We start from the raw sequence: 27,659 nt of genomic DNA on the forward strand, positions 1-27,659 counted from the left end.
ATTACATCACATCACAAAGCTCCTGGTGCATCACACAGGGACGGTGATCAGTGTCAGAGCATCAGAGGGTCGCTGCTGTTTCTCTCTTTAAGTACACGGAAAACTCAACAGTGTCCCGGAGAAAGAGACGACGATGATGATGATGATGATGATGATGATGACGAGGATGAGACCAACACCTCTGCCTGCACCGACCAATCACAAGTCATAAAGCCGCAGGACTGATGAAGTGATGCCAGCACCTCATACAAGCCAAGAGGCAGAGAGGAGTAGAGGACAGAGAGACGGAGAGTTTAAGTGTCGCAATGTCACCAGATCTCCACAAAGCCAGGCCCCGGCGTCTGCGTGAGGATCCTTGGGCCGGAGCGCTGAAGAAGCTCCACTATCATCCTCCCTGGTGCTATAATAAGAAGGCAATTATTCCCTTCTCCCCTTTCCCTCTCTGGGGCTCAGGCTGCAGCCCTGGCAGCTCATCAGACCGGGTGGGCGACAGAGCTGCACACACACACACACACACACACACATGTCACACGTCACCTGCTGTAAAGGTGAGCGGCTCTCAGCTCCTGCGCTCTGTGTTTTATTGCATCAGGGAAACGTAGAGGATGGAGAGTTATGGGTGATGTCAGCCCTTGAGTGTCCCTGTCAGAGTGAAAGGGGGGGGGGGGGGAGGAGCCTCGCAACGACTCCTCATGCTGGCTTCTTGGTTTCACTGGACGTCGGTGTGGGGGAGGAGGAACTCAAAAACATGAACGGTCCGGAAAAAACTTCATCTGTGGAGGGTTTCTGACTTCAGTCCTTTTTGTATGGACAGGGATTTGACCGCACCCACTGGCATGCACATGCAGGCTGGCTTGTTCCCCGCTCACAGTGGGTGTGGCTTATTCCATACCGTTCCTCAGCATCTGATTGGCTGCAATGAGCATGACGCTGATGATGAAGGCCATGGCAAAGGCGCAGATGAGGCTCTTCCTCACGCAGGTTTGGCGGTTCTTCTTCGAAGGGTGAACTGGAAAAGAGACAGGAGAAGAAGAGGAAAATAAAATGGCTTAGTTATAAAAGTCCTTCCAGTTTTTGTGGTGGAATTCATTGCAAATTCAACAAAACCCCATTTTACTGCACATTTAGTTTCAAAGCCTTTATAGCTTTTTATAACATTTATATAAGACAAGGTGACGAGTAAAACACTCCAACATTTAAAGATCCCTCTAGACCCAAATGTAAGACAAAAGTTCTTCTACTTCTTCTTCTTTTCACTGAAATTCTAGAATCTCTGAATTAAATATGTGAGTTTGGCTCCGCCCACAAGCCCAGCTGGTGCAGTTCCCTCATGTTTGCTGAGCATCTGTCCCAGTCAGATACATCTGTTTATAAATGCAGTCTGATGTCTGACGATGTCGTGCTTGAACTTGCACAACCCCGTCTCAGGGAGCCAGAGTCGCCTGCTGGGACCGCAGGGGCGTCGACACTCACAGATCAGAGCTGATTTCCTCCCGTGCTGCTCTGGGTGCCACAGGACGGGGGCGCGGCCTCCACACTCACACTCACACACACTGCTGCTGCTGCTGCTGCTGACATTTGTTCAGCAGTGAATCAGCACCTGGGGAGCTGCGGATCAGCGGCGCCGCTCTTTAAACGGCTGCTTTGGGCTCCACGCTGTATTGATTACAGGCTGAAGTGAAGTCGGGGGAGATCAGGTCCGTCTCATGCTGCCTCATATATCAGCACACACACACACACAGCATGAGGACTACAGAGGCATGAGGCAGGGAACATGCCATGAATCACACCGGGACAAAACATGTGTCACCAGGACAGACTGCACTAAGGTGTGTGTGTGTGCGTGTGTGTGTGTGTGTGTGTGGATCCTGCGCTGGTGAGACGCCATCAAACATGTGGCAGAAGGTAAACATGTGGTGCTGTAATTGCTCCACACACACACACAGATTGAAGACCCCTGATCCAAACATGATCCGATCCATGTTCATCATCACGCCGGCTTCACGAGCAGATGGTGTGTGTGTGTGTGTGTGTGTGTGGAGATGCAGATCACACACTGCATGCAGCAATTGCACACACCACATAGTACTGCATGTCATTCACACACACACACACACACACACACACACACACACACACACACACACACACACACACACACACACACACACACACACACAGCAGATGTGACTAACACACCGGGGATGCTTACTGGGCAGAGATGAGAGTCGGTTGTTTAAATGTTGTTTTCAGTTTCTATTCAGCTTTAACAGTAAAGTAAACAGAATGAATGCAGACATTTGTTTCCTGTTTTCATACGTAGAGAACAGAAACATTGTGCCAGGTTGCTGATGTCCTCCGTCTGCACAAAGTATCAATAAATCAGCAGGTGGTCCAGGCTGGGGCTCTGGATGGAGGAGGCTCAAATCCTTCCTGACGGCGTGTGTCTCTTTCTCTCACACACACACACTCACACTCCCACACACACACTCTGGACGCCCTCACATCAGGAGGCTCGGGGACCATCACTCACCTCCCTCAAACTCTGTCTGACAGTTCCCAGAGTTTTCCTTCAGGCTCTCTTCCTCGTTGATGATGATGTTCTCGATGTCCTTCATGGTCAGGTGGTCACGGAAGGCGTAGAACAGGATGTGTTTGAGCTCCTCCAGGGTGATCCTCTGCATGTCGAACTGCAGGAGGAAGAGAGAGAGGGGAGAGAGGTGAGGGTTCAGAAACGCTTGTGCACGGTGTGCAGCCATGTGTGTGTGTGTGTGTGTGTTTCCACAGCAGCAGCAGCAGCAGACTTCAGTTAAATCAGGGATATTAAAGCCCATTGCATCATGGCTCTGAGCTGTGTAGCATAAATCGGCTCTGAAGAGTGTGTGTGTGTGTGTGTGTGTGTGTGTGTGTGTGTGTGTCTCCCTGCCAACAATCTGCATAAAAAGTGTGTAAAGCTGCAGTGAGTAATGGAAAAGGAACTCAAATTCATGAATCAGCGTGTAATCAGGCCACATGTTCTCCACCTCTGATGCAGACGCTTTAATCAAACCCTAATGAAATGGAACGCGGCCCAATAAGAGTCTGATTGATCCGTCGGTCAGCTTGAACATTTGATAAGGAGGAAGTTTGAGGAAAGTTTCTGCTTCCAGAGTCGATCTGTCGCAGCGTGGGAGTGGATTTGTTTGTTTGAGGAATTGTAAACATGCAGAGACCTGCTGGCCTCTGATTGGCTCCATCGCTCCACATGACAGGAAGTGATTTAGAAACCTGGGGATTTCATTTATACTCCATTTATGTGGCTAATATAAGTAAACAAGCTTCGAGCCAAAGGGAGAAGGAGTTAAAGAGTCAAAGAGGAGAGAAGAGCAGCAGGTTGAACCTGAGGACATATCTGCCTCCCTACACGTCTGTGATGATGGAACAGGAAGTGGAAACGAGGGAATTTGTTGCTTTGTGATCTCTAACTGAGATTGTGACACAAATGTTTTCTGGCAAATCTGAACGTTGATAAGAGGAAGAGTCTCTCCTCACACACTTTGGCTCTAAGTTAGTTACCGTCATCACCCTGAAAGGCAAAATCTCAAATCCTGTCTCCTATCTCTCCTCCCTGCGTCACATCAGAGCTTTTCCGGCTCCTTGTTTCTTCCTTCTTCCTTAAATCCTGGGGCCTAAGTGGAGCTGATTTGCAGGTCTACAGAGGTGCTTTGTGCTTTGCTGAGCTGTTGGCTTTGCTCCCACAGAGCAGACGCCCACTCTGCAGCAGCTCCACACACACACACACACACACACACACACACAGATTTAATTTGATTTTGTGGCCATGAGAGAGAAGTTTGTCATAATTCAGCCTGATTAAAATCATCCCATCCCGACATTCTCTCATATTTTTATATTGCCAGTCCGGATGTGAGGAGTGTGTGAATGCTGTCAGTCCCTCAGAGTGCAGCCTTCCTATATGCCCGCGTGTCTTTAATATTCATATTCCACTGCAGGGATGATGTATACGCACGCACACACACACACACACGGCTTCCTGCCAGTGCTGATGATATAAATCACTGCATAAATCACACAGACGCTTGAATCACACTTTTTGACGTTTGTTATCTGAGTCGCTCAGTCGAGTCTCCGACGCTAATCTGAGTCCATTCACATTCATTAAGGAAGCTAATTAAATTTAGGGGTCATTGTTCCGTCCCGTCTCTTGTTTGCCAAGTGTTTGATTTGAGAAAGACGGAAGGAGGAAGTGAAGTCTGTAACAGAACAATGAAACACCTGGGTTTGTTTATTTATGAGTTATAAAGCAAACAGACACAGTAGGCTGCTGTCAAATGCACCAAAGGTTTAACAACTCCCGTCTGTGTTACACCGGTGGTCCCCGTGCAGCCCGGAGGAGGCCCAACCTCATATTCACCCACTAATTCCTGCTCCGCATCAAGGTGTGTGTGTGTAGAGCAGAGAGGTGTGAGAGAAAATGACAGGTCATGCGTCCCACTCGTGTCCGTCTGACCTTTAAACGACCTCTCTGCTCCTAAACAACGCCGTCACCGGGAGACACCAAGAGACAGCAGATACATCAGAGCCGCTTCCTCGTCTCACTGCTTCGCCCGTGGCTCAGACCGTAAACGACCTTTACGGGAGGCTGGAGAGAGACGAGAAGAGCGACGCCGCCGGACTTAAAGTGACTCAGGCGAAGCTTATTCCCTGGACCCACAGTTTTATAACCGATCGCTCTGAAGAAAAGAGACGCGACCCCGTGATCGGAGAGGAAATGTGCTGCGGAGTAAATCTCCATACAGATTGTTTTACAGGCTGGAGGTGCTGAGAGGGAGGAAGTGGAAATGTCACGCAAGAGCTAAAAGGAAGGACCCGAGGACAAACCGCTGACCTTTGACCTGCATCAAAGCTGCAGGCTCGGAGCTGCTTCTTGAATCATTAACTGCATTTGGACCAAACTGCACCTGCTCACATGTAGCGTGTGTGTGTGTTACGTGTCTGACCTCCTCTTAGTGTTGCTAAGACCACGCCTCCTTCAGCTAAACCGTTAGAGTGTGACGCGTCTGATGGCGTGACTCCTTCCACGCCTCAAAGCAGCAGATTCGCCGCTCAGACGAGGAAGGCGAGTCACCCGGGGAGCGAGTTGGACTGGCTGCTGCCGCCGCCGTGACACCGTGAACCAGAGGGGCGACGCCTTCAGCTGCTCGCTCACACAGGCGCCGAGAGGAGGAGCCAAGAATCAACATCCATCCATCTGCTAGGTTCAGCACCGACACACAGACACACACACACACACACACACACACACACACACACACACACACACACACAATGCTGTAATGCATTTGGATTTTGTATCTGAGCTGAGGTCACACACACACACACTTCTTGTTGTTGTTGTTGATTGTTCTTTATGTCCTCTTGTATCTGTGCTTAACGTCTGTGTCCGACCTTCTGTTGTTGTTAAACTGAACGCTGGGACTCTCTATTGATCGCTGCTCTTAAGCGGCGGGTCAGTCCCTCAGAAAGGCTCGCTGGCTTCAGAGCAGAGTGACTGTATGTCGCCGTGACCACGAGGACACACAGCTGACAAGAGCCACGAGATTCATGAAGAGAAAAGGGAGAACAAAACGGGAATCGCAACAAGCAAAGAGTGATTTAAAGCTGAAACATTGGCCACCGGGGGCGCTGATGAGACAGATTGATTCCTGTGCTGCGTTCAGGTCTCAGAGGAATTATTCTAAACTCCTTTTCTCGACCCCATTTTGATTAATGTAGCATTTAATCTCCAGTTTGTCCCAGCAGGATGTCATCTAGGCGGCTTGTGAGGGATATTTGGATCGTTTGCTCAGAGGAATGAATGATTTTGTACCTAATCATGTCCAAGAATCATCATAATGATCATCAGTGCAGCTCCTGACCTTCGGATCATCATCATCAAATCAAAATGACATCACATCATCAGTCAGACTCAGACAGGCGCTCTCTGCTCTCTGCTCTCTGCTATCTGAGGAGCATTTCTCTCTGTGTCTTCTTTCATCTTAAAGCAGCTTGTGTTGTGGGTGGAATCGCAGATAGGAATTGGATCCGGCCTCCAGATCTCCTCCCACACAGCAACCTGAGATGTGATTGACAAGCCGGGCGGCGATTCCTCCGGTGGCAAACGCTGGAAGTCAATTTATGGATTCAGATAAAGATATGATGAGCATGTCAGCACATCCTACTGAAGGAAAGAAGCTAATTAAAGCAGCCTTGGTTGAACGGCGGCTGATGCACTGCAGGTTGATATAAACGGTGCCTGGTGACGAAGCGGGGATCAGGTACGTTATCTTCCCAGCCTGTATATGACTGATGGTGAAGTTAAGAGACTGACAGCTGCAGGATTTCTCTTCCTCTTCCTCTCCTCCTCATCCCTGTCTCTGGGAATCTCCTGCATCCCACCTCAGTACAGGAATGTTGTGTTACTCCACTGTTTGCAGATTCCTAAAGAGGTCGGACTTCACGTTAAAGCTCAAGCAGCTCAACATCCCAGAGAGAGAGTCGACTCACTACGCCGTCATACCAACGCTTTCATTTTGAGTCTTCTGCACAGAGAGTCGGAACACAGATGTTCACTTAAAGCAAATTGCTCAATCGGTACTTAACAGTGTGCGGCTGCTTGAGGGAAATCTATTCTTTTTACATCAAACAGCCTCTCTAGAGTCACGGCTCACTTTACGCTCACGTTTCATTCGCTTCAGTGGCTAAATGCTCCTTTAAAGGACAGAGGCCTTAACTGAGAGGCAAGGCGAGGAGGTGAGGACACAGAGGAAGCTGCCGCCAGCCAACAGATGCCTATCAATAGCCAATTACTGTTAGTATGAAGAATCAAGAAGTAATTACTCCCATTAACCCCTGGAGGGGAGCAGAGGAGAGGAGGAGGAGCCGTCCGGGGGGCAGAGACCCTCATTAGAGGAAATGAGTGGATACGTTGTAATTCATGACTTTTACTGAGCTGGAATGACAAAGAGAAGAGGAAGACAGCGAAGGAGAGAGGAAGAAGAGAGAGAGACTGAGACACATCGGAGAATTGGAATCTTTCAAATGGTTTTGCATTCTATTAAATCTTGAGGACCTAAAAGTATTCCACCTAACGATGATGAAACCTGAAGAGAGGCAGCTTCTGCATCATAAGAAGTCTGAGCCTGAGTCACATCTTCTCTCCAATCAGACCCAAAGTGGACACAGGCAGAGAGAATGTAAGCCAGAGGGAAGAAAGTGGACCAGGAGGTGATTACACCGTCTTGTTCCTCATGTTGGGGAGGAAATGACACACAGGATCATGGGGGGTGTGGGTCTGTGAAGAAGATGAGGGCTGGAACATGTAGTTGATGCATCTGAAGGTTTTCTGTTCATCGCAAGTAGAATGAAGAAGCAGAGCTCTGAATCCAGCGTGTCGGCGTGATGGAGTCCAGCCGTTTAGTTTGATGGACAGAAACATTATTAAAATGCTGGACACTGGAGACCACAAGAGGCCCACCGGTGTGTGTGTGTGTGTGTGTGTGTGTGTGTGTGTGTGTGTGTGTGTGTGTGTGTGTGTGTTTAAGTTAAGTAGCTGTGAGGAGAATCTGAGCTGAGGGCTGCTTGAGAAAGAGCTGTAATGAGGAGAATCACTGAGGGAGCTGAGGTGACTGTGATTAAAGCCACAGAGAAGAGGAGGAGGAGGAGGAGGAGGAGGAGGAGGAGGAGGAGGAAGGTGCGGGGAGGCGAGGATAGATGGAGAAACTGAGGAAGAATCCAGGCCACGACCTCCACAGAGAGGAGGACGAGGAGGAGGATAGAAGAAGAACGACGAAGGAGAGAGAGAAGGTTTCATTCCTCATTTCCTCCCGTCTTCTCCTTTCATCTCAGCAGGAGACGATGCAGAGTGAAGCAAACAAGGTCGGCATTTCCCTCTGCTCTGTAACTCTGGGCCGCTCTGCCCTCTCTCTCAGCACAGACGGACTCCATTTACACACACACACACACACACACACAGTATTCTGCATCCTCGCTCAGGGTCTCACTCCTCCTCAGCTCCAGCCTCTTGATATGCTCCGCTCATTACTTGGAGCTATTTTAAACACGTAGAGACTCTTCCTCCTGCACCCGGACCAGATGATCCCACAGCACTGAGTTTCCTGTTTCCTCTCTCTGAATCCTGATAAATGAACGCTGAGACGGCTCAAACACACTACATGATCATTTACATATCTTAGCATATACACATATAAACTGGATGCTTGCTCATTTAAATTTGCTCTCACATAGAAACACTAATTCCAGTTTCCGGGAACATTTCTTCAACCTCCTGAGACACGGACATTTATTTGATATGCATTTGTAATTCCTCTTTGCTATCTGTGATTAATGGGACCTAATGAGTATAAAACAAAACAGAGTAAAGAGTGTGTATTGTGCTGAACTTAGACCTGTTATACTGTGTTATACTGTTTGTGTTCACATGTAGCATGTAGCCACACATGAGGACACCAGGTCTAAGTTGAGCACAATGATACGATACGAACCTGAATAGAAATATTTAATGTATAACTACCTTGAAACCTAAACTAAAATATAAGAGGAATGAACATGAAATAGCTAGAATATGAAGAACCTAACACCCTGATAAAGTGTAACACTAAAGTGAGCTTGCTGGTGTTTTGCTGGCGTGGCGCTCTGTCGCCTCTGGGCAGGGATCAGAACGCTGCTCTTTGCTGGCACCGCCGCGTCGTTACACTTGGCACCGTGCGGAGAAATTCAATCATTATCACTTCAATAATCCGCTGGAAATGACACACACACACACACACACACACACACACACACACACACACACACACACACACACACACAGAGACACAGACACACACACACACACACACACACACACACACACACACACACACACACACACACACACACACACACACACACACACACACACACACACACTGGAGGAAGAAGAAATTGGACGAACACCATCACTGGGTCAGACTTTTTCAAAACGTGATAAAGAAATATGGGTGAAAGAGAAAAAAGGATGGGAGGTGTGTGTGTGTGTGTCTGTGTGTGTGTGTGTGTGTGTGTGTGTGTGTGTGTGTGTGTGTGTGTGTGTGTGTGTGTGCTGAGTAGCCATATAATGTCACGTCTCTGTGCCACCCTCGTTGCTATTCAAGGCCTGGGCTGACAAAAACATCATGATTGTTGTGGGGCCTCTTCCCTCCCAGCGGGGGAGCTGGTGAGCCGCGCCCTCGCACTGTGTCTACATCCTCCACGAAGCCTTCAGTGGAGCAGCGGGCGCACATCAGAGACAAAAGCCCCCCCAGCACGCAGAGGGCCCTCCAGGGACAGCGGGAGGTTGATGTCGTACGGCTCTGATGAGGCTGTGGGCTGCAGGTTGCTTGAGTGTTTTGGTCGGTTGGGAAGTTGCTTTTGAAATTGAGGAGCCGAACACGGAGCATCGCTCACTTTCATTGGATTTCTGATTCCGATTTCACGACCTGGTTTTGTTGCCCACTCTATTTGAGCCTAATCTTAGTTTAGTAGTGCTCTTATTTATTAGCTTATAACTTTACAGTCTTCTGTCTTGCACCTAACTACTTATTGGTGGATCTGTGAAACCCAATTTAGTTTTTATGTGGAGCATTAAAACGACAAATAAAGGAATCTGGATCTTGAATCTGGATCTTGAGACACTAACTTGATCCCAGACGGCTCCAGAACCCAAAGGTAAATCACTTAAACCATCTCAGGTATTCACAGATTCCTTCTAGAGTTTGGGTTTGAGTTCTGAGCTCTGTGATTGGTCGCTTCTTACTGCAGTGCAAAGCTGTCAGTCACATGTTGTACTTTGCATTGTAGTTCAGCAAAGTAAAGCCTCTTAAACGGCTCACGGGCTTCAGTCGGGCATCCAGCCAAACTCCTGCGTTCCTTAATCTTTCCTTTTCTTCTCAGTCAGGCTCATCCAGGAGGAGCGCAGACGTGCAGGTTGTCCTCATTTACTTGCTGGGAGCAGATTCAGTGACAGTCTGCGGTTCATCTGGGAGCGTTTTCACATGAATTTCAGCAATTTACTGAGGCGATTTGGAGCGCTGCAGCTGCATCTAAATCACTGTGGCCAATTAAAAGAGACAGATATGAGCGTTTGATCAGCCGCTTCCCCGTACGGACGCTGATTTTAATCACATCTTTTCATTTGTCACCAGAAAAGTGACGTCGCATATGTCACCTTTATATCCATCAGTCTGATCGGCTGCAAGGTGTGTTACCATGGAGATAAAGCGGCAGCTATTACGTCTACGAGCAGCTGGTGCCTCGAGCTACCTGATGACACAATGACTCACAACCACCAAGGCAACACACACATTACCACACGTAACAAACACTAAAACCCAGCAGGCCACGGGACAAAGGGGAGGATGGAGCGGCGTGGTACCACTTTGCTCGCCTCGTCTCCATTTCAACGACATTTTGTGTGTCTGCCTGAAAGCGCCGCTATTGGCTGATGAACCCACGTGACGTTGGACTAAAGTCTGCATGCCGACACGATGTGGGCTCCTCAGGCGATACGACAGACGTGGAGCGTGTTCAGGATCTGGATCTGTCGCTGCCTGGCGTTGTGACCGACACTGCGGCGGCTTCCTGCACGCCGTCCATCACTGTCCCATGACGAAGCAGATGATGCGTTAAGTTTAAGACGGGACAGACTCTTGGGGCGGAGACGGCTGTCTTGGCTGTGGTTGCAGAGACGATTGATCGAGACGCCAAAGCCATTTCACAGAGAGAAGACTCAAAAGAGAAGTAAACAGAAGTGAGTGGTGACCGAGCCGCTCTGCTCTGTGATTGCGGCCCTCAGTGTTTACGATCAACCTAAGATGGAGGACTGAGCATTAAGCAGCAGAGGAACTCCAGCATGTAATCTTAATATTTAACACCTCGTGGAAACGACCTGCCACTTCCCCTGCAGCAGAGTTATGAGTGACACCGGAGCATTAGATGTTGTTAAATGTCCCGCATGTACGCTGTGAAACAAGCTCAGATCACATGATTAACTCTCTCTCTCTCTCTCTCTCTCTCTGCTCCGAGCGCCGGGCCGACGCAGATATGAGCCGGCCAGGAAAACAATCATCAGTGTGCCGCTGATGTTTTATTCATTACGAGCTGAGTTGTTTCAACGTCATTAAGAATCCAAAACTGTGTCCTGACATGAAGGAGATGAAGATGAATGAAGGAGGAGCTTCTGATGATGGAGGTGTGGACTCTACGTGACCCAGAGGCCATACACACTCACACACTCACTTTATATGCAGTTTAAACATTTATACAGTAATAGGACATTAAAAGTGGCGATAGTGAATCTCAGTTAATGCTCTTAAATGAGGGACAAGGCTGAAAACAAGGGGAGGATTAGTCAGGAGAGCAATGTGACACCCAACTCCTCCAAACTTTACTTATTGGAAATGTCACAAGTTTAGTTTCCACACGCCGACCCAAACTAATAAGTAATAGTGCTGAGTGTGCAGTTTGGAAGTGGAGGGAAGTGAGAAAGTGCTCATTAGAGCTCACACTCGCCTCCTCTCCTCCTCCTCTCCTCCTCTCCTCCACCCCAGAGGACAGAGAAGAAGAGAAGAGGAGCCTCACACCCCCCCAAACCCTATCCAGCCCTCCACCCCGCTCATTAGGCCCAAACCAGCTGTTCCCAGGGGAGGATTCGGATTTGGTGACATTTCTGCGATAGGAATTATTACACACACACACAGAACAATAGAAGCACATGGAGTTTATGTTGGGTTCAGAATAGAATAACAACACGCAAACCAAAGTCACTGTCTGTGTCTTAAGGTGGACTGGCTGGATGAGGCGGAACCAATATTAATGCCGATTTAATTTCCAGCTGAATTCCAGGCCAGATGTTTACAAGCCAGCTATCCAAATGGATGACATCATCTCTCCTCTGGTGTAAGAAGTCTCACTAACCAATTCCTTACAGTCTGAGACGTTCACACTGAGGTCACCGGGCTGATCTGAGCTCTGAACATTCAGTTTCTCTTATCCGGGGCTAAACACAGCAAAGACCACCGGAGCAGAAGCAGAAGGATCCACAGCAGTCAGATCTATTACGCTTCTCTGCCTTGCAGGAAATCCAAGGAAAGGAAATAAAGAAGCTGATTGATCCGGCAGGAAGTCAGACATTAAGCTGAGTGACAGATCAGGAGAGCGGGTCCTTCAGGCTGCAGTGAGGTGTCTCATTCAAAGCCTGCGTCAGATCTAAAATCATCTCACTCCTGCTGTTGTGTCAAACGCTACGCACCCCATAATCTGTCACCTCCTCCCCCGCCTGTCAGTGGAGTCAAGCTCAGCAACAAGCGCGCCGGCCTCTTCCTCACTTAGCTGCGGAATAATGAGGAAATGGCCGAGTCTGCGTCTCCAGGCTTGGCCGGACTAGACGCAGAGTTTGAGTTCACAGCTGTGAGGGACGTCCAAGCGTCAGACGCAAACTAGTCTTGGTGGAAGCACGATGCAGCTTTGCCTGGACGTTTAGAGAGGAAGCATCAGCCTGATAACAGGAGCCCACACTCCTCCTCCTCAGCCCGCCTCATCTATTTCAGTTCCTGAGTTGTGTTACCCAGAATGCCTCTCTGGCAACGCACACAGAGAAGATGTTGTTGCCCTGTAATCCAAGTTCAGCTCCAAAATAAAGAGCTTCACCAGGAGACTTTCCACGGGTTTGGGCTGCGATTTCCCTGTGAAAAATGTTGTTTTTCCATATGGGATTCCATCAGTAGGGGGCGCTATGGAGGCCTGACAACATTCACGTTAGATTCCTATCAGGATGTAGCGAGAATTTGAGCAAATTCTTCCAGAAAAAGTAACCAACTGTCCCTTTACCTACAGCTTATTGATCCTTACTTCCAACCGCAGGCTGAAAGTGTTTATACGATGAATTATTCAGGTGTAAACATGTGAGTTGTTGCTTGTTGTTGTGTGTAGAATGAGACGTCCTGCTGCTCTGTGTGTGACTGATGAGTGTGGCAGGCTGGGGTCAGGCACTTAAAGCAGAGCATACGTTTAAAACGCCTTCAGTAAATGATGGTGTTAAAAACAATTCACTAGGCAAAGTGTTCATCAGTGTGTCAGCGTGTTTTATTACTCAGGCGCCTCCAGGAGGGCAAATTAGGAGAAAGACTTAGAAGCTTTAATGTTACTGGAGATCTCAAGCCGGTCTCCAAAGTTGAGAGGAGGGATTCAACATGTTGGCATTTAACTCCATTACAGAAAAACAGATAACTTCTTTCTATTTCTCATTATTTCCAGGATTCTTTCCCCCTTTTGTCTCCCAGTTTGGATCGACCAGGCTTCCCGGGAACGCCGCGAAGCACGGGGAGGCTCCTTGCAAAGCCCGACCGAGCGAACTACAAGCAACCTGCGTCACAACAGACACAGCCGGGCTCCGCAGGACAACACACCTCTGAGCCGACACACAACGCTACTCTGCTGCAACAACAGCAGCGCCTTCATTTAAAGTCCACACACACTCTGCAGGAGTTTGGTACAGACGCAGGAGGCTGATGTTGATGAATCTCACTCATCCACCGAACAAACAACTCCAGATAAGATGAGACAACACGGATCAAAGCACCAGTCCAAACACGGCAGCCTGTTTGTTTCCCCTGACATCCTGCTGTAACTAATCTAAATATAATCAAACTCGTCTAACATAATTGATTCTGTCCTGATGTAAGGTACCGCCATGTTAGGTCTCATCTGGGAACGCTGTGAGGGAGGAAGATCAGAGGTTCCACAGTGAGGAAAGAGAGAGAAACAAACAGATCTTTTAGTAACTAGAGAACATATTGTGATATATACAACACAATAAAGACTTCTGCTCGTCCTGAAATCACCTCGTATATTTGAAGGAGAACAACATTAGACAGCGAGTTATGACTGAGACAAATCATGACCCCCAGCTTCACCGTCCCCCTCATAGGATGAAGCTGTCAGGGGGATAGAGAGTATACATCCATACAGGATACACTCATACGTTAACAAACTGTCCCACAGCAGATAGGAGCGAGTAGGAAGAGTGTGAGCGAGTGTGTGACAGCGAGTGAATCACCATCCAGTCACTCCAGCTGGTAGGAACTCAACACTTTGCCTGACATTAGTGGAAGGAGGAAGATTTCTCAGCACAGAGAGGACGGAGCTGCTCAGAGGATGAAGAGAGTCAGACCAAGCACAGGGAGCAACAGGAAACAGGAAACATGGGAGATCGTCGTTGTTATTGATTGACCTCGATGTGATGTGGTCACTTGAATTCTCTGGCAGATTCTAGTTCATTAAAATGCATCGTTATGAGACAAACTGGCCTCTACAGATTTTGCAGGAATGTTGTGCTGACAAACACAAATTTAACAGCTTTGCAAAACAATAACAAAATAAAATGAATCCTCCTCTAGTGTTGGTCTCTGTAATAAATTGAGTCTTATTAGTGGACAAACAAACCTCTCATTATCATTTGAATCACACACTGGAGCTGCTCTGTAGCTCTTTAGCTCTTCTGGAGCTCCTCAGGGCTCCATTCTGGGTCATCTATTCTTTCTTTGTGCTTGTTTTTTATTTGTTTTTTTCTGACCACACAAGCACTATCATGCCAAATACTAACACTACTGAAGCATGACAAAAATACTGCATCTTCTGTCACGTTGAAACTAAATAAAGTCCTTTTCCGTCCGTGCGGCTCATTTCTCGTGTAGTTTGTGAGTTTGGAGCCATAATGTTCCAGCAGCATGAGCTGTCCTCACTGACGGTTTATGGTTAATTCAGTGTTTGTGGAGCTGTTGGACGGGCCTCTGTGCAGATTGTGTTATTTGTCTCCATGTATGCGTCGCTAAAATCATTTCCATTATTCCATTGTCACACTGGAGTTACACTGAATGATCGTTCATGTCTTCACTGAGCGGCTGTTAAAGGGCCGGTACGCACACTGGGGGTCTAATATGAAACCTTATATGCTGATCCACTTCCAGCTTCCCTTGCACTAGCACCACTGTGCACACTGAGTGAACACAGGGATATTTTAGGTACTGTCTTTAGATACACACAGACTGCAAAACACAAACGTTGGCCGCTCTCTGGTAAGTGAGTCTCATACTGTGAGTGTGTAGGCAGGTACGTGTGTCTCATGCTGATGTGTGAGTGTGTGTGTGTGAAATAAAGGACAGAATCCAAAACAAAGCTAAGAGGGCAACACTTTCAAACGGAGAGCAGGGCAGAGATACTTATCACCAAGATACAAGCTCAAACACTGAAGCCACTCCATGACAAATCTGCAGTTCAGCTGAATCCAAACAGGACGGTGACAGAATACTAACTAGATGAATGAGTGAGTCATCCATCACTGCCTACTAACGGAGCAAAGTGAGCGTGAAAGTGTGATCCCTGCAGCCACTAATCATCTGTTGTGAGCTTGGAGGAATAATCATGATGAATCAAGATTACACTGCACATTATTTTCCCACTAAATCACAGACAGAAGCCAGCCGACGAGATGTTTCCTGCTGCTGCTTGCACCGCTCGTTAATTCCCCGCCTAGGACGCGAGGGTTCGTGCAGGAGGAACAAACTCCAGCCGGGCTCATCAGGCGGCTCGGGCTGCCTGGGTGAGAGGAAAGAGGCTTTTTTTCAGGCCAGTGGCTCCGCTGCACAAGCCAAGGAAGCCAAGGTCATTACTGCAGGGAACCACCGGTCTGGCAGCTCGTTCACTCAGATGTGAGGTGTTCCTCTAAAGACTCGTGTCATGGTGGAGTGAAGCAGCAGGGAAAGCTCCGGTCAAGATAAGTATTAGATCAAAGGTGAGACGAGCCAAGTGGGACGATCGGAGCCATCTGACACCCCTCATCTCTCTCTCCCTCTCTCCCTCTCTCCCTCTCTCTCATACTATAACACTTTGTTGAGTAGGATAGTTATATTGAAGAGCAACTTTACCTGCCAGAAGATGGTGTCTATCGTGTTCCCCAGGAAGCCTTCTCGCACCTCAGAGGACAGAAGTTTGGGCCCAAGGATCGTCATGAACTCCTCGAAATCAACCTGTCCATCACCTGGCACCAAAGAAAAGGACAGATTAGTCCTGTATCAGGTACTGAGTCGTGATGATAACATATCCTGAGAGTATCATCAGGAATATGTGGTCTCGGCCCTGATAAGCAGCGGTTGTGGTTGATGTGAAAGAGAGCAGAGATGTAGCTGAACATGTGTATGTGAGTGTAAACAAGGACAGAGTGGTTTGATGTTCCAGCTGAAGCCTGCGGGCCTGGAGGAGGTTTCTGCAGGTTTGTATTTGTAGAGATTCACATATTACATCATGTGTTTGGACTTCAAGGGAAGAGTGGATGTTTTTAGAATTGAAGAGCAGATCCCTTCACTCTGACACGGTAACAGTGAGCGCTCGTCTTCCTCTCTCATCCTGTTACGGAGCTCGTCAGCCTCACAGCTGTCAGCCTCACACAGCTGTCAGTCACACAGATTGATTCACACGTGCATCTGGAAGCCTGCTGCTTTTTCACGAAGCTACAGCTGAACAACATCAAAGCTTCCTTCTCTGCACACAGACGCACTCAGTATGAAGCACAGTGCTGATGGACTCATGGCTTCATATTGATGAATTGATTATAGGTTTTTACAGAGTGAGGTGGAAACCCTTTTCCCCTTCATTGAAGTAGAAATAGAAAACAAACGATGGCGGGTTTCTGCTGCTAAAGAGAAAAGTGACTTTAATAGATTTCCTTTAGTGTCAGGAGGAAAACGATCTGCAGTGACGCTCTAACAACTGTTCCTCCTCTGCGTGAAGGACTTTCTCTGCTCAATAACTCCATCAATAACCTGTCTGCACCTTCAGGAGATCAGCTGGACAGAGGATCAGATCCACTGGTTGAGTCTGGTCTGACCAGGACTCAGTGGAGCGTCCATTCACCTGGGACGCCTCCCAAACACACTCTGTCTCTAAAACAAGCTCACATAGTGAAGGATAGAGTTTCTCACATCACGTGTAGAAGCATAAAGTGATGGTTGATGCGTGGGTGGAGGTGTGTGTGTGTCTCTCCGACCCTCAGCTCTTAATTTCCCATCAGTAGGTCACCATGAAATGTGAACAATAAAAGGTTTGAATGTGCAGCACATCTGTTATCATTTAGGCTTTTTTGTAATTCTGTTTTAAAGCATGCATGAAGAAACGTTTGATGCATCACACAGAGGAGGATTCTGAAGCCTAAAGTCTGCACCTGACCATCAGACTCACGGTGTGTGTGCTCATGTGATGCTGCATGTTGTTTACTGTATGTTTCTGCAGGGAGGAAACCAAATCTGCACCGCACAGTATGTCTTTGTGTGTGTGTGTGTGTGTGTGGATCTGCTTGTGTGTGTGTGTGTGTGTGTGTGTGTGTGTGTGTGTGTGTGTGTTGCGTAATAGGGGTGTGACTCACCATCCATGTCTAGCCTCTGCATGATGATGGCCAGCTCCACCTCACTGGGCATGTACCCCAGAGAGCGCATGGCCATGCCCAGCTCCTGCTTGGATATGAACCCGTTGCCGTCGCGATCCAGAACCTTAAACGCCTCCCGGATCTCTGCCAACACACACACACACACACACACAGGAGAACCAATCAGATCCTACACACATGCTCCTCCCTTAATGAATCACACAAACACCTTTATGTATCAGATGATGGTTGAACTACAGACGTGCAGACTGAACGCTCTGCTCCTGCCATTGCCCTTGGCCAAGGCACTATGGTGTGTGGAGTGTAGGAGTTGGTACCTGCTGCACTGTGGCTGCCCACTGCTCAGTGAGGATGAGTCAGATGAAGAGGATGACTTTCCCTACAGGGATCAATAACTTCATTGTTCCATCTTCTTAAGAGTGGGAATGAGGGATTCTCTGTGTTTCATTTAACTGTGGACTGAAGTGCAGATTGGCTTTTTAACTGTTGTGAACATTTTGGCAACTTAATCAGTTAATGGTCAGAAATATAATCATATCAAACTTCCTCTGCATTTCAGCCCCCTCCTCCTCCTGACCCAGCTTTCAGCTCTGTGTTACGCAATTGCTCTTGCACGACTGCCTCAAGTTAACAAGATCAATCCCAGCCATGGATTCATTTCCTCCACCTGCTGTCACCTTCTCTCTGCCGTCTGCTTCCTGCAGCTCCACTGTCTTTCTTCCCTCCATTCACTTTTTTCTTTTGACTTATTTTAGATTCTAATATTTCAATAAGTTGTTGTTCTCCTCCTCAGTGTGTGATGAGTCAGCAGTATGCTTAAAGGTGAGGTAAAGAATGTTCAGCTTGTTGTTATTTCAGTTATTTATTATTGTGTTGTAGGAATTGTGTGATGATGAAATGTGTCCTTTTGTATTCTTTAGTATTTTTGTGCATATGCTTGCTTCTGTGCTTACTGTGATATACGTATGTAGGAGTCCACATTCAAAACATACATCTTGTCTGTTTTCACACAGTGTGCAGACCGGTGCTGCAGTTAAGGACCACATTTAAGCATCACATATGGATCCTTACATTAAAGTTCATCTGATGGAGATCTCTGTAACATGTCTCTGCTTCCAGGGTTTAGACATTCAGCTGGTGGCACTTTGGCTTTTAACACCTGGTCACCATGATGCTGCTAAACTGGGTCAGCGTCTAGACTGTCACTCACCGAGGCCTTCCTATAATACAAACTGCTCAGATCAGTCAGCAGAAGTGAGGGGGTCTCAGCTGCAGCTGGTGCAGGATGTTTGTACACTGATGGTTTCTATAGCGATCAGAGCACCAAAGTATCCAAGAGAACAGTTACAGCAACTACAAGAAACTACAAGAAACATCCAGACCCCAGAGGGTTAAGGGTAAGAACACATTGTGTGAAATATAGATTTTGGTTCTCTGTTTCAGTTGAACGTGTCGCTCCACATGTGGTCGTATGTTGGTTATTAGTCACAGACTGAATTCTACAAATATTGTGGTTTTGTTTACATTTTCAAAGCCTTTACCGGTTCAGGCACCTGCACCGTATTTGTGCTGCATCCAAATAAATCCGATATCCAACCGTAACCCCACCATGCACACTGAGTGACAAACCACACGCCTCCTCGGCAACAATCTGCATATCACCACAGTGCACTGATCACTTTACAGGTTTCTGTGATTTAGCTGTGTGTGTATCTGTGTCAGGCTGCTGCTGAGGTGTTATTTATGTCAAACTGACTCATTCTTACAAGACAAAAACAGTCGAGCCGACAACTGGTTCACTAGCTGCTCAGTGTGTGAGATGGTCACCAGGGGAGGAGGCAGCAGGCTCCTCTGGGGCTCCATGAATACATATTTATACATAAGAAGAGAGAGAGAGAGAGAGAGAGAGAGGGAGAGGGAGAGAGAGAGAGAGAGAGAGAGAGAGAGAGAGAGTGATGGGCATCTGGTGTTTTTAAATGGAGGTGGAATGTGACATCTCTGAAGAACACCATGCCTGTGTAACATGCATGAGCGCTCGGCTGAGCACTGAATAATTCCAGACTGAAGTGTGGAGAACGTGTTTAAACCTCTGAGCTGCAGACGCCGAGACGAACAGAGGACAAAAAGAAATGTGTTCAATCCAAACCTTAATGTAAACAAAGGACGTCAGGCACCACAAATCAAAGTCCAGGACTGAGAGACCAAAGGCAGATCAGACATAAATACAAGTTATTCATAATCTTTGTCAGAATAAGAAAACATTTCCTTATTTTATCACATTTTAGACATGTGAGTATATCTGCATGCAAACTTGTCATAATGACCAAATATGGTCAAATAGGAAAAAAGTAAAAGACTAATTGAGCTAAACGTTTTTTTTTAAGTCAATCACATCCCAAATTCCAAATGGATCTCTCTCATCTACACAAAAATAAAAAGGCAAATTAAAGTATATTTGCATTCATTTGTAACGATGAAGAGCAGCCCCTCCTCACCTGTTGGACCTTTTTACTCACAGACTGAAAGCATTCATCACTTCTCCTCATGATTCATTCATGAAACAAAGCGGCTCTGCTGACACTTTACAGCAGCCATCAACAAATAATACCAGCAATCATCAGATCAATGCTGCTGCTGCTGTTCTGAAGGAGCCATAAATAATGTGTGTGTTGTCGGTGATGTGATCAAGCAGTGAAAGCTGTTTGGCTGCGGCGAGTGTGTGTGTCGACCATGTTAGAGGACGAACTGCCCGGCCTGCAGGAGGACAGCACGCTGAGCAAACTGACACTACCATTGTTAGTTAGAGAGGGGGGGGAGCGAGAGAGAGAGAGAGAGAGAGGGAGAGGGAGAGAGAGGGGGGGAGAGGGAGGGAGAGGGGGAGAGAGAGGGGTGAGAGAGAGAGAGGGGAGAGAGAGAGAGTGATGATCTTAACTGAGCTCTTCATGAATAAGTTCTGCACTGATGAAGTTCTTTGATTACGTTGCTGTGTATGAAGGATGTTGGAACAGAATAAACACACACACATGATTTACACATCCAGACTCAGTTAGTCCATTTCACGCACAACTATTTTTCCATTAAGAGTTGTGAACACACACACACACACACACACAAACTATCTCACTGACACAGAGACTCTGCTCTGACTCTGGGTCTCCTTCCAAACAACACACACACGCACACGCACACGCACACGCACACGCACACACACACACACACACGCACGCACACACACAGTGGAGTCGAGTGGAGTGTGTGGGGCTCTGTCAGTCTTCCTGTGGCACTAATTACAAACAAATCAAGATATAACACAGTTAACTGTGTGACAGGTGAGACACAATGTCGACAACAACAAGTGAACATGATGAGCTCCACTGAGGCAGGAACACAAGCAGCTCATCAACCAGGAGACCCAAAGCCTCGCCTGAGTCAGGAGCTGAGGAATGAGGACACCAAGAGCAATCTGATCTCCATTACGTAGTCTGACCCCATTTACACAGATGAGACAGACAGAATATTACAAACGCTGCACTGAAATGTAGCCAAACACAATAACAACACAACATATGGCCTCCACATTATAGAGAGATGAGCCAACACCTCTAACAACAACAGCAGTGTAGCACCAGAGAGGATCAGCACCTTGGACAGCTCCCCGGGTGCCCGTAAACCAGGTCGTCTCTCTCTTCAGGTTCATCTGGCCCGTTGGCACACACAGAGCCTCACTAGCAGCCCTGCAGGTAGCCAAAGCTCTCGTCTGCTGAGCCCAAGCAGCCAAGACACCAAATCCCAAGCCCCAGAGAGGGAAACGCCGCCAGAGAGGAGCTGCTGTTTATGTTGCCAATGGAGATGTAAACAAGCTGCCGAGTGTCATCGTCCATCAACTCAGATGTTCCTCCTCCATCCTTTCTTTAAGAAACTAAAGAAAGCTGGAAAATGAGAAAACCTAAACATTCTTTACAGTGTAGAGTAACCTGGTGTCTCGTCTGGTGCAATGTGTTTGGTGAAGATGATGAGGTGAAGTCAACCAAGAGCTCAAACACCTCTGAGAGAATCTATGAACGTTTGCTGCACACAACAAATCACTCCAATTATCGATGGAGTTCACTTCAAAGAGCCTCCAACCTTTCAAACCTCATGAATCTACAAACATAAACACACCAATAATTAGAACCAGGCCTGCAGAAACATGTAAACGAGGAAGATGTCAGATAAATCACCTTTGAAGTCGTCAAAAGCTGCCTCTGGTGCAGATGTGACGTGAGAGTCTGACTTTAATCTGGACAGAACACCAGGTTAACTCATTTGCATTCCAGGCATTTTGCTGACACTGAACAAACGACCTACAGTGAGTGGGCAGAGATGGGTTCAATAAGGTTCAATATCTTGTCAAAGGACACAAAGTTGTGGGCGCATTAGATGCTGCCGGGCTTGAACCTGTGCCATAATGAAGCCATCGCCGCTGTGCAGAGGTGACGTCCATCTGCCGCTGCCTCAATGTTCCATTACAATGTTTCCCCTGGTGAATCATTTTCATTGCCGGCTGATTTCTTTCTGAATGAGGCCACAGAATCATTTCACCTGCATAAAACTAAAGGAAACTTAATGTGCTGCATGGAACAGACGTTGACCTCATGCAGATTCTTCCCTGAGGCTCACTTAAAGCACTAATGTCCAAATGTTGTTAAAAGATGTTAAAGAATATGTAAACCTGTGTAAAGTGCCTGATGTCCTGCACGTTGCCAGGTTGGGGCCCAGTAAAGCTCCGTGCTACAGTCCTCATATCACTCCAGCAGTAATATACGGCACTGTCAGATCTTTAAGTCATTATCTCTGCAGGCACTGAGACCTAAGGGCATAAGTTCTTCCCTCCATAAATCCCTGCAGTCGACGTTAAAGCTACACCCACTGACCGATTCCTAAACTGCTGGGCGTGTGACAGCTCCACCTGCTGCAGCAAACTCTTTAATGGCCCCGGACAAATACAGAAGATCAGACTCTTAAATGTGGGAGGAAGGAGGAACGGGGAACGTGCAGAATGTATGGACGTGTAAAGGCATGTATGTATGGATGTGTATGGACGTGTGTGTATGTATGTATGTGTATGGACGTGTGTGTATGTATGTATGTGTATGTATGGATGTGTGTGTGTGTAAGGACATGTATGTGTTTGTATGGATGTGTGTGTAAGGACATGTATGTGTTTGTATGGATGTGTGTGTAAGGACATGTATGTAAAGACATGTGTGAATGGACATGTATGGACGTGTATGTATATGTATGGGTGTGTATGTATATGTATGGGTGTGTATGTATATGTATGGGTGTGTATGTATGGACATGCATGGGTGTGTATGTATGGAAGTGTAAGGACATGTATGTATGGACATGTATGTATGTATGGACATGTATGTATGTATGTGTATGTATGGAAGTGTAAGGACATGTATGTATGGACATGTATGTATGTATGGACATGTATGTATGTATGTGTATGTATGGATGTGTATGTCCATATTCCCTGATCACAGCTGTATAATGCAGCACCTTGGTAGAGTGACAGTATCTCCTCTGCTCTCTGTCTGAAGCCTGTTATGTAAGTGAAGAGTTCCAGTGAAACACGGCTCAGTCTGTCAGTGTCACACTGTTTGTTTGACCTCAAAAAGCCCTCTGCTGATTCCACACCACACCGAGCCTCTGCAACAGACGCACACACTCATTCAGCCCATACAAGCATACTACACTGGAACCAGTCACACACACACACACACACACACACACACAGGAGCTGCTGCTTATTACGGTGAGCCATGCAGCCAATTTGCCCGCGGCAGCTTAATGACACATCAGTGGATTAATATTTTGAGGGTCTCTGGTTTGTCTGCAGCCTGCTGACGCTGGCTGAGTATTATTGATCAGGCCTGTGTTCTACAGGCAGAGGGTGATTACTCTCTGACACACTTCAAAACAAAAGGCTTCATGAACACCGGCAGCTCAGCCACAGCCAGAGAGGGAAGCCAACAGATTCCCAGGATGGATGAGCCGGCTGTGAAGCTGTTAACACACAGCTGAGGAGGCTGAGCTGGACCAGAACCTGAGCTAATGGGTTCAGAGCCCAATATATATGAACATCAGCCAGCGATGTCATTTCTCTGCTGATGTTTCTGTACATAAACTGCATTCATCAGGACCAAGAGTGTGTAGAGGTACAGAGGCTGTCAGTGGTACGGTGGATGAACGGGGCCGTGAGTGCAGCGTGTGTGTGCTGGCTCGGCACTGGCCCCTCCCCCCTCTGCCTGACTCCGCCCCCTCACACCTTCACCTCCTCCCACACACCCACAGAAGTCATTTTTTGAGAGATAAGAAAAGGAAACTGGGATAAAAACCCTTCAAATTAAGCTGTTGTCAAGTTAGCGTGCGTCTTCATAACATATCAACAACATGAGGAACACCAGCAGGTATGAGGCAGAGTGATAATGAGAGCTGTTATACTGCATATGAGTGGTTGATCTCAAAGGTGGTGGTAGTGTGAGAGCCACAGGAGCACTTTCTGAAGAACAACCCTCCATATGGCCTCAGGACTCTGACGCCTGTGCAGCCAAATGTCATATATTTTGCAGAGCAGCTCCGACTGTGCGAGCGTCTGATCAGGCTCAAAGTCACGTGAGTGTCCTGTGCTGACTGGCAGAAAGCCTCTCCTCCTCAGCTGGGAGTCACGTTGTTTACACGTCTGCAGCGTAAAGCAGCAGCCTGCCGATCCTCAACTTGGCTCGTCTGACGTCTTTGCTCTGGACGATCTACTGTCGCCATCGTCTCCCGCCTTCTCTAAACTCTACAACTCACTCTGATTCACTCCCTGACAGCTGGATTCTAATCTGACTCTGACAACTAAACTGCTCAAGTGCTGCTGGTTAAAAACAAATGTGTAAATCTGAACTAGTTTGATTTCTACAGGTGGATGCAGCTGCAGCAGGAAACACAGAGACGCTGTTACATAACTGCCTGTCTCCAGATCAGGAGATGTCACCTGCTCCTCTCCATAACAGGACTCAAGTGTCTCTAATTATAGAGGAGGAGGGGCCGGCAGTTCAGCAGCCAAGTCCCTTTAAATGGACATTAGAGCGAGCGTGAAGCAGAAACAGCAGCCAGGTAGTAAGTAGAGACGTCTCACCGCCCAGCTCCTCCACTGAGATGGTGGCCAGCACGTCGCTGTCGCTGTCCGATAGCGAGCGGCTCAGGTAGTTCCCCTTGTAGAGCAGACCTGCCGTCACGTGGTGGAACGGCATCTTGTCCCTGCGGAGACAACGGGGCGGAGACAGAGACACGTTTAGACAGCAGCACAGAGGAGAGAGGAGAGAGAGGACGCGTCTGTCCAGGTTTCACTGCAAAGAGAGTTTTACTTTGAAAGGAAGCTTCTGTTCTGCGTAGCGAGCTAGGCTGATATTAGCTCTGAGCTCAGGGAAAACAAGGAGCTTTACTGGAGCTTTACCTGATGTTGTACCTGATCTTCGGACATTCGTTACATTTCAGAGGGTTTTTACTCAGGAAGACAGATTTGACTGGGGACTTAAGGGACGGAGACTTTAGATTAGCTCCACGCTCACACAGAGGCACCTTGGAAAACTGAAAAGGCTTTATTAAATCTTTAACACAGACATTTCACACATGCAAACTCAGGCATTCAGACTGGGCAGCACAAAGGGTATGAAGTGAAACAGACACGAGATGAAGAAGAGTGAGACATGGAGCTGATTCAGCCTCATTCTGACATCAGCTGGGGGGGAAAACAAGAAGATCTTATCTACTCAATGTGAAGCTGAGGTGAATACTAGTGCGTGTGTGTGTGTGTGTGTGTGTGTGTGTGTGTGTGTGTGTGTGTGATGATTCGATAAGCTGAAGGGCGTACGAGGGAAGTTGGAGCTGATGGTGCAGAGAGAGTCGGGCCAGCGTTTCCCTGGAGACGTGGATGTGATGTGGACGTGTCAGAACTGAAGGAGGCGAGTGAAGCTGAACCCTGAGCGGCTCTGAGGCCTTTGGTGTTCCACTCTGCCGCGGCGTCGTCATCCTCATGATTCAGCCTGCTGGAGCTGAAGAGCTTTGGCCACAAAAACGACTTTAGGCTCCCAGGGAGCCTGTGGATGTGCCGGTGCGGAGGATCAATAAACCATTAGAAGAAGGAAGGAGAAGCTGAAGGTGTTTACAGAGGTAAACACGAGACGCAGTGTGTTACTATAGGATCTATACAGTCATATACAACAGGGCCGCATGTTATTGGCTCCATGGAAACTCATGGAGCGACTGTGGACAGAATGGGAGTGAAGCTCTGAGTGTGAGGGCAGGAAATGGACGGCGAGTTCCTGCCAGGCGTTTGTTACTCACCAAATGAAATCTGCTCGCTGCATCGTTCTTGTTTGTCACTTCAATAAGTATGCATATCAGGACGTCTGCGGCCGTGCCTGCAGCTCTTTATGACCGCCGCTCCTCGCCAGCCAGCTCAAGCTTTTCAATTTCCTAATTCATCAATTATTCAGCCGCCTCTCAGCCGTCTGCATGCGTGTGTAGGTGTGTGTGTGTGTGTGTGTGTGTGTGTCACAGCACAGAGACGTGTTAGCAGGTGACCTGAGCGCGGCTGCAGCGGCTTCCTCCGGGACGACAGGAGGGACAGCGAGGACGACACGGTGCGTCTAACAGTGAATCAATCCAAGAATCGGGAATGACGACAGCTTTAAAATGCTTTGACAGCGGGAAATGTTTTTTTAAATGGAGCCAGAGGTAAATCGATTGAAGTAATTCTGTGCAACCCGGGCTTCTGTGTGTGAGTGTGTGTGTGTGTGTGTGTGTGATTAGGAAAGTCTCAGACTTCTGACACCTTTGCCTGCATTACAGATGCTCCGCCTGACCAACCAAGTGGAACCTTAAACACATAAGAAACGTTCGACGACAACAACAACAACAACAAACAGGACAGTAATGTACTTCCTGTTGGCTACAAGTCACAACACAGCCAAGACAGAGCGAGCAGGAGGAACGCAGAAGAATCACTGTCTGAAGAGATGAAGAGGGATTCAATCTCAATGTGCTACATTCAGGATTTTAGACCTGGAACTAAACAAATATGAGCCGCACAATGTGACTCCAGTGAGAAGAGAAGAAGGAGAAGAAGACTGGAGAAGCAGAAAGGAAAAGGAAGGAAGGAAGGAAGGAAGGAACAGGCGGACGGATGAACGCACAAATGAACGGGCGAACGAATGACGACCTTCAGCATCCTCACACTCGATTAAGTGGTTGGAAAACTTGAGGATCAGCGAGCCATGTGGCGGGGAGCGAGCGATGTCGTCTCTGCAGCTACACCAGGTCCTGTGAGCCCAGACCAGGGCCGGCCTGGATCCAGAGATGTAACTTCCAGATTTACAGGCTGATAAAAATGAGTTAGGACCTCAGTGAGCAGGTCAAGAATGTGCAAAGTTACACGCGTGCAGGCGGTGAGACATCATATACGTCCACACGCTTTATGGCGCCGTAAAGTCACACTTTACGCTTCATTTGTGGCCATTAGCTGATTGTCTTGATCCAAAGTGACCTGAACCAGTCTAACCTCTGAACGAGACGCTGGAGTCTTGCAGCCACAGACGACCACACATTCAAGTAAACTACCTGCGTCTGTGTGTGTTCCAGAGTCCCATACTCAGAGATGAAGGCACCTGCACCGTCTACACACTCTCACACACTCTTACTGCATCGTTATGGACCATTTAGGTCCGTCCAGTGTTGAGACGAGGTCACGGCTAAACTGAACCCAATTACCCAACTACCACTGCCAAACTTATGTGTGTGTGTGTGTGTGTGTGTGTGTGTGTGTGTGTGTGTGTGTGTGTGTGTGTGTGTGTTTGTGTGTGTGTGTGTGTGTGTGTTTGTCAGAAAAGTGTTCTGACATTTCAAGGGTAAGACAAAGCTGACCAGACTAATCCAAACGCTTTGACCCTGAAAGACAAAGCAGAGGTCCACAATTCTGAGGTTCAGAGCAGGCGAGGGTCCTGAACACATCTCCAGATGGGTGAGGGGGGGACGTGGTCTTGGTTCTGTGGGGTTAAGACCCCATGGTGAGTTTGTAGCCGAGCCTTGGGATGACCTTTGTGACTTCCTG

General features: G+C 47.7%; 1 protein-coding gene across 1 annotated transcript in view; it reads right to left on the minus strand.

Annotated features, from left to right (window-relative positions):
- Positions 1 to 881: 881 nt before the first annotated feature.
- LOC142995386 (calcium-binding protein 8-like) overlaps positions 882 to 27,659 on the minus strand; it is a 27,870-nt gene continuing 1,092 nt past the window's right edge. The window contains exons 2-6 of the mRNA XM_076146408.1: positions 24,687 to 24,808; positions 17,495 to 17,638; positions 16,002 to 16,114; positions 2,534 to 2,690; positions 882 to 1,009 (exon numbers count right to left, since the gene is read on the minus strand). Coding sequence (XP_076002523.1) covers positions 882 to 1,009; positions 2,534 to 2,690; positions 16,002 to 16,114; positions 17,495 to 17,638; positions 24,687 to 24,808 — 664 coding nt within the window. The remainder of the gene's footprint in view (positions 1,010 to 2,533; positions 2,691 to 16,001; positions 16,115 to 17,494; positions 17,639 to 24,686; positions 24,809 to 27,659) is intronic.

This window comes from Genypterus blacodes, unplaced genomic scaffold (assembly GCF_046128005.1).
Source record: "Genypterus blacodes isolate CSIRO-AG114 ecotype Tasmania unplaced genomic scaffold, CSIRO-AGI_Gbla_v1 ptg000032l_1, whole genome shotgun sequence".
In the NCBI taxonomy this organism is placed as follows: Eukaryota; Metazoa; Chordata; class Actinopteri; order Ophidiiformes; family Ophidiidae; genus Genypterus; species Genypterus blacodes.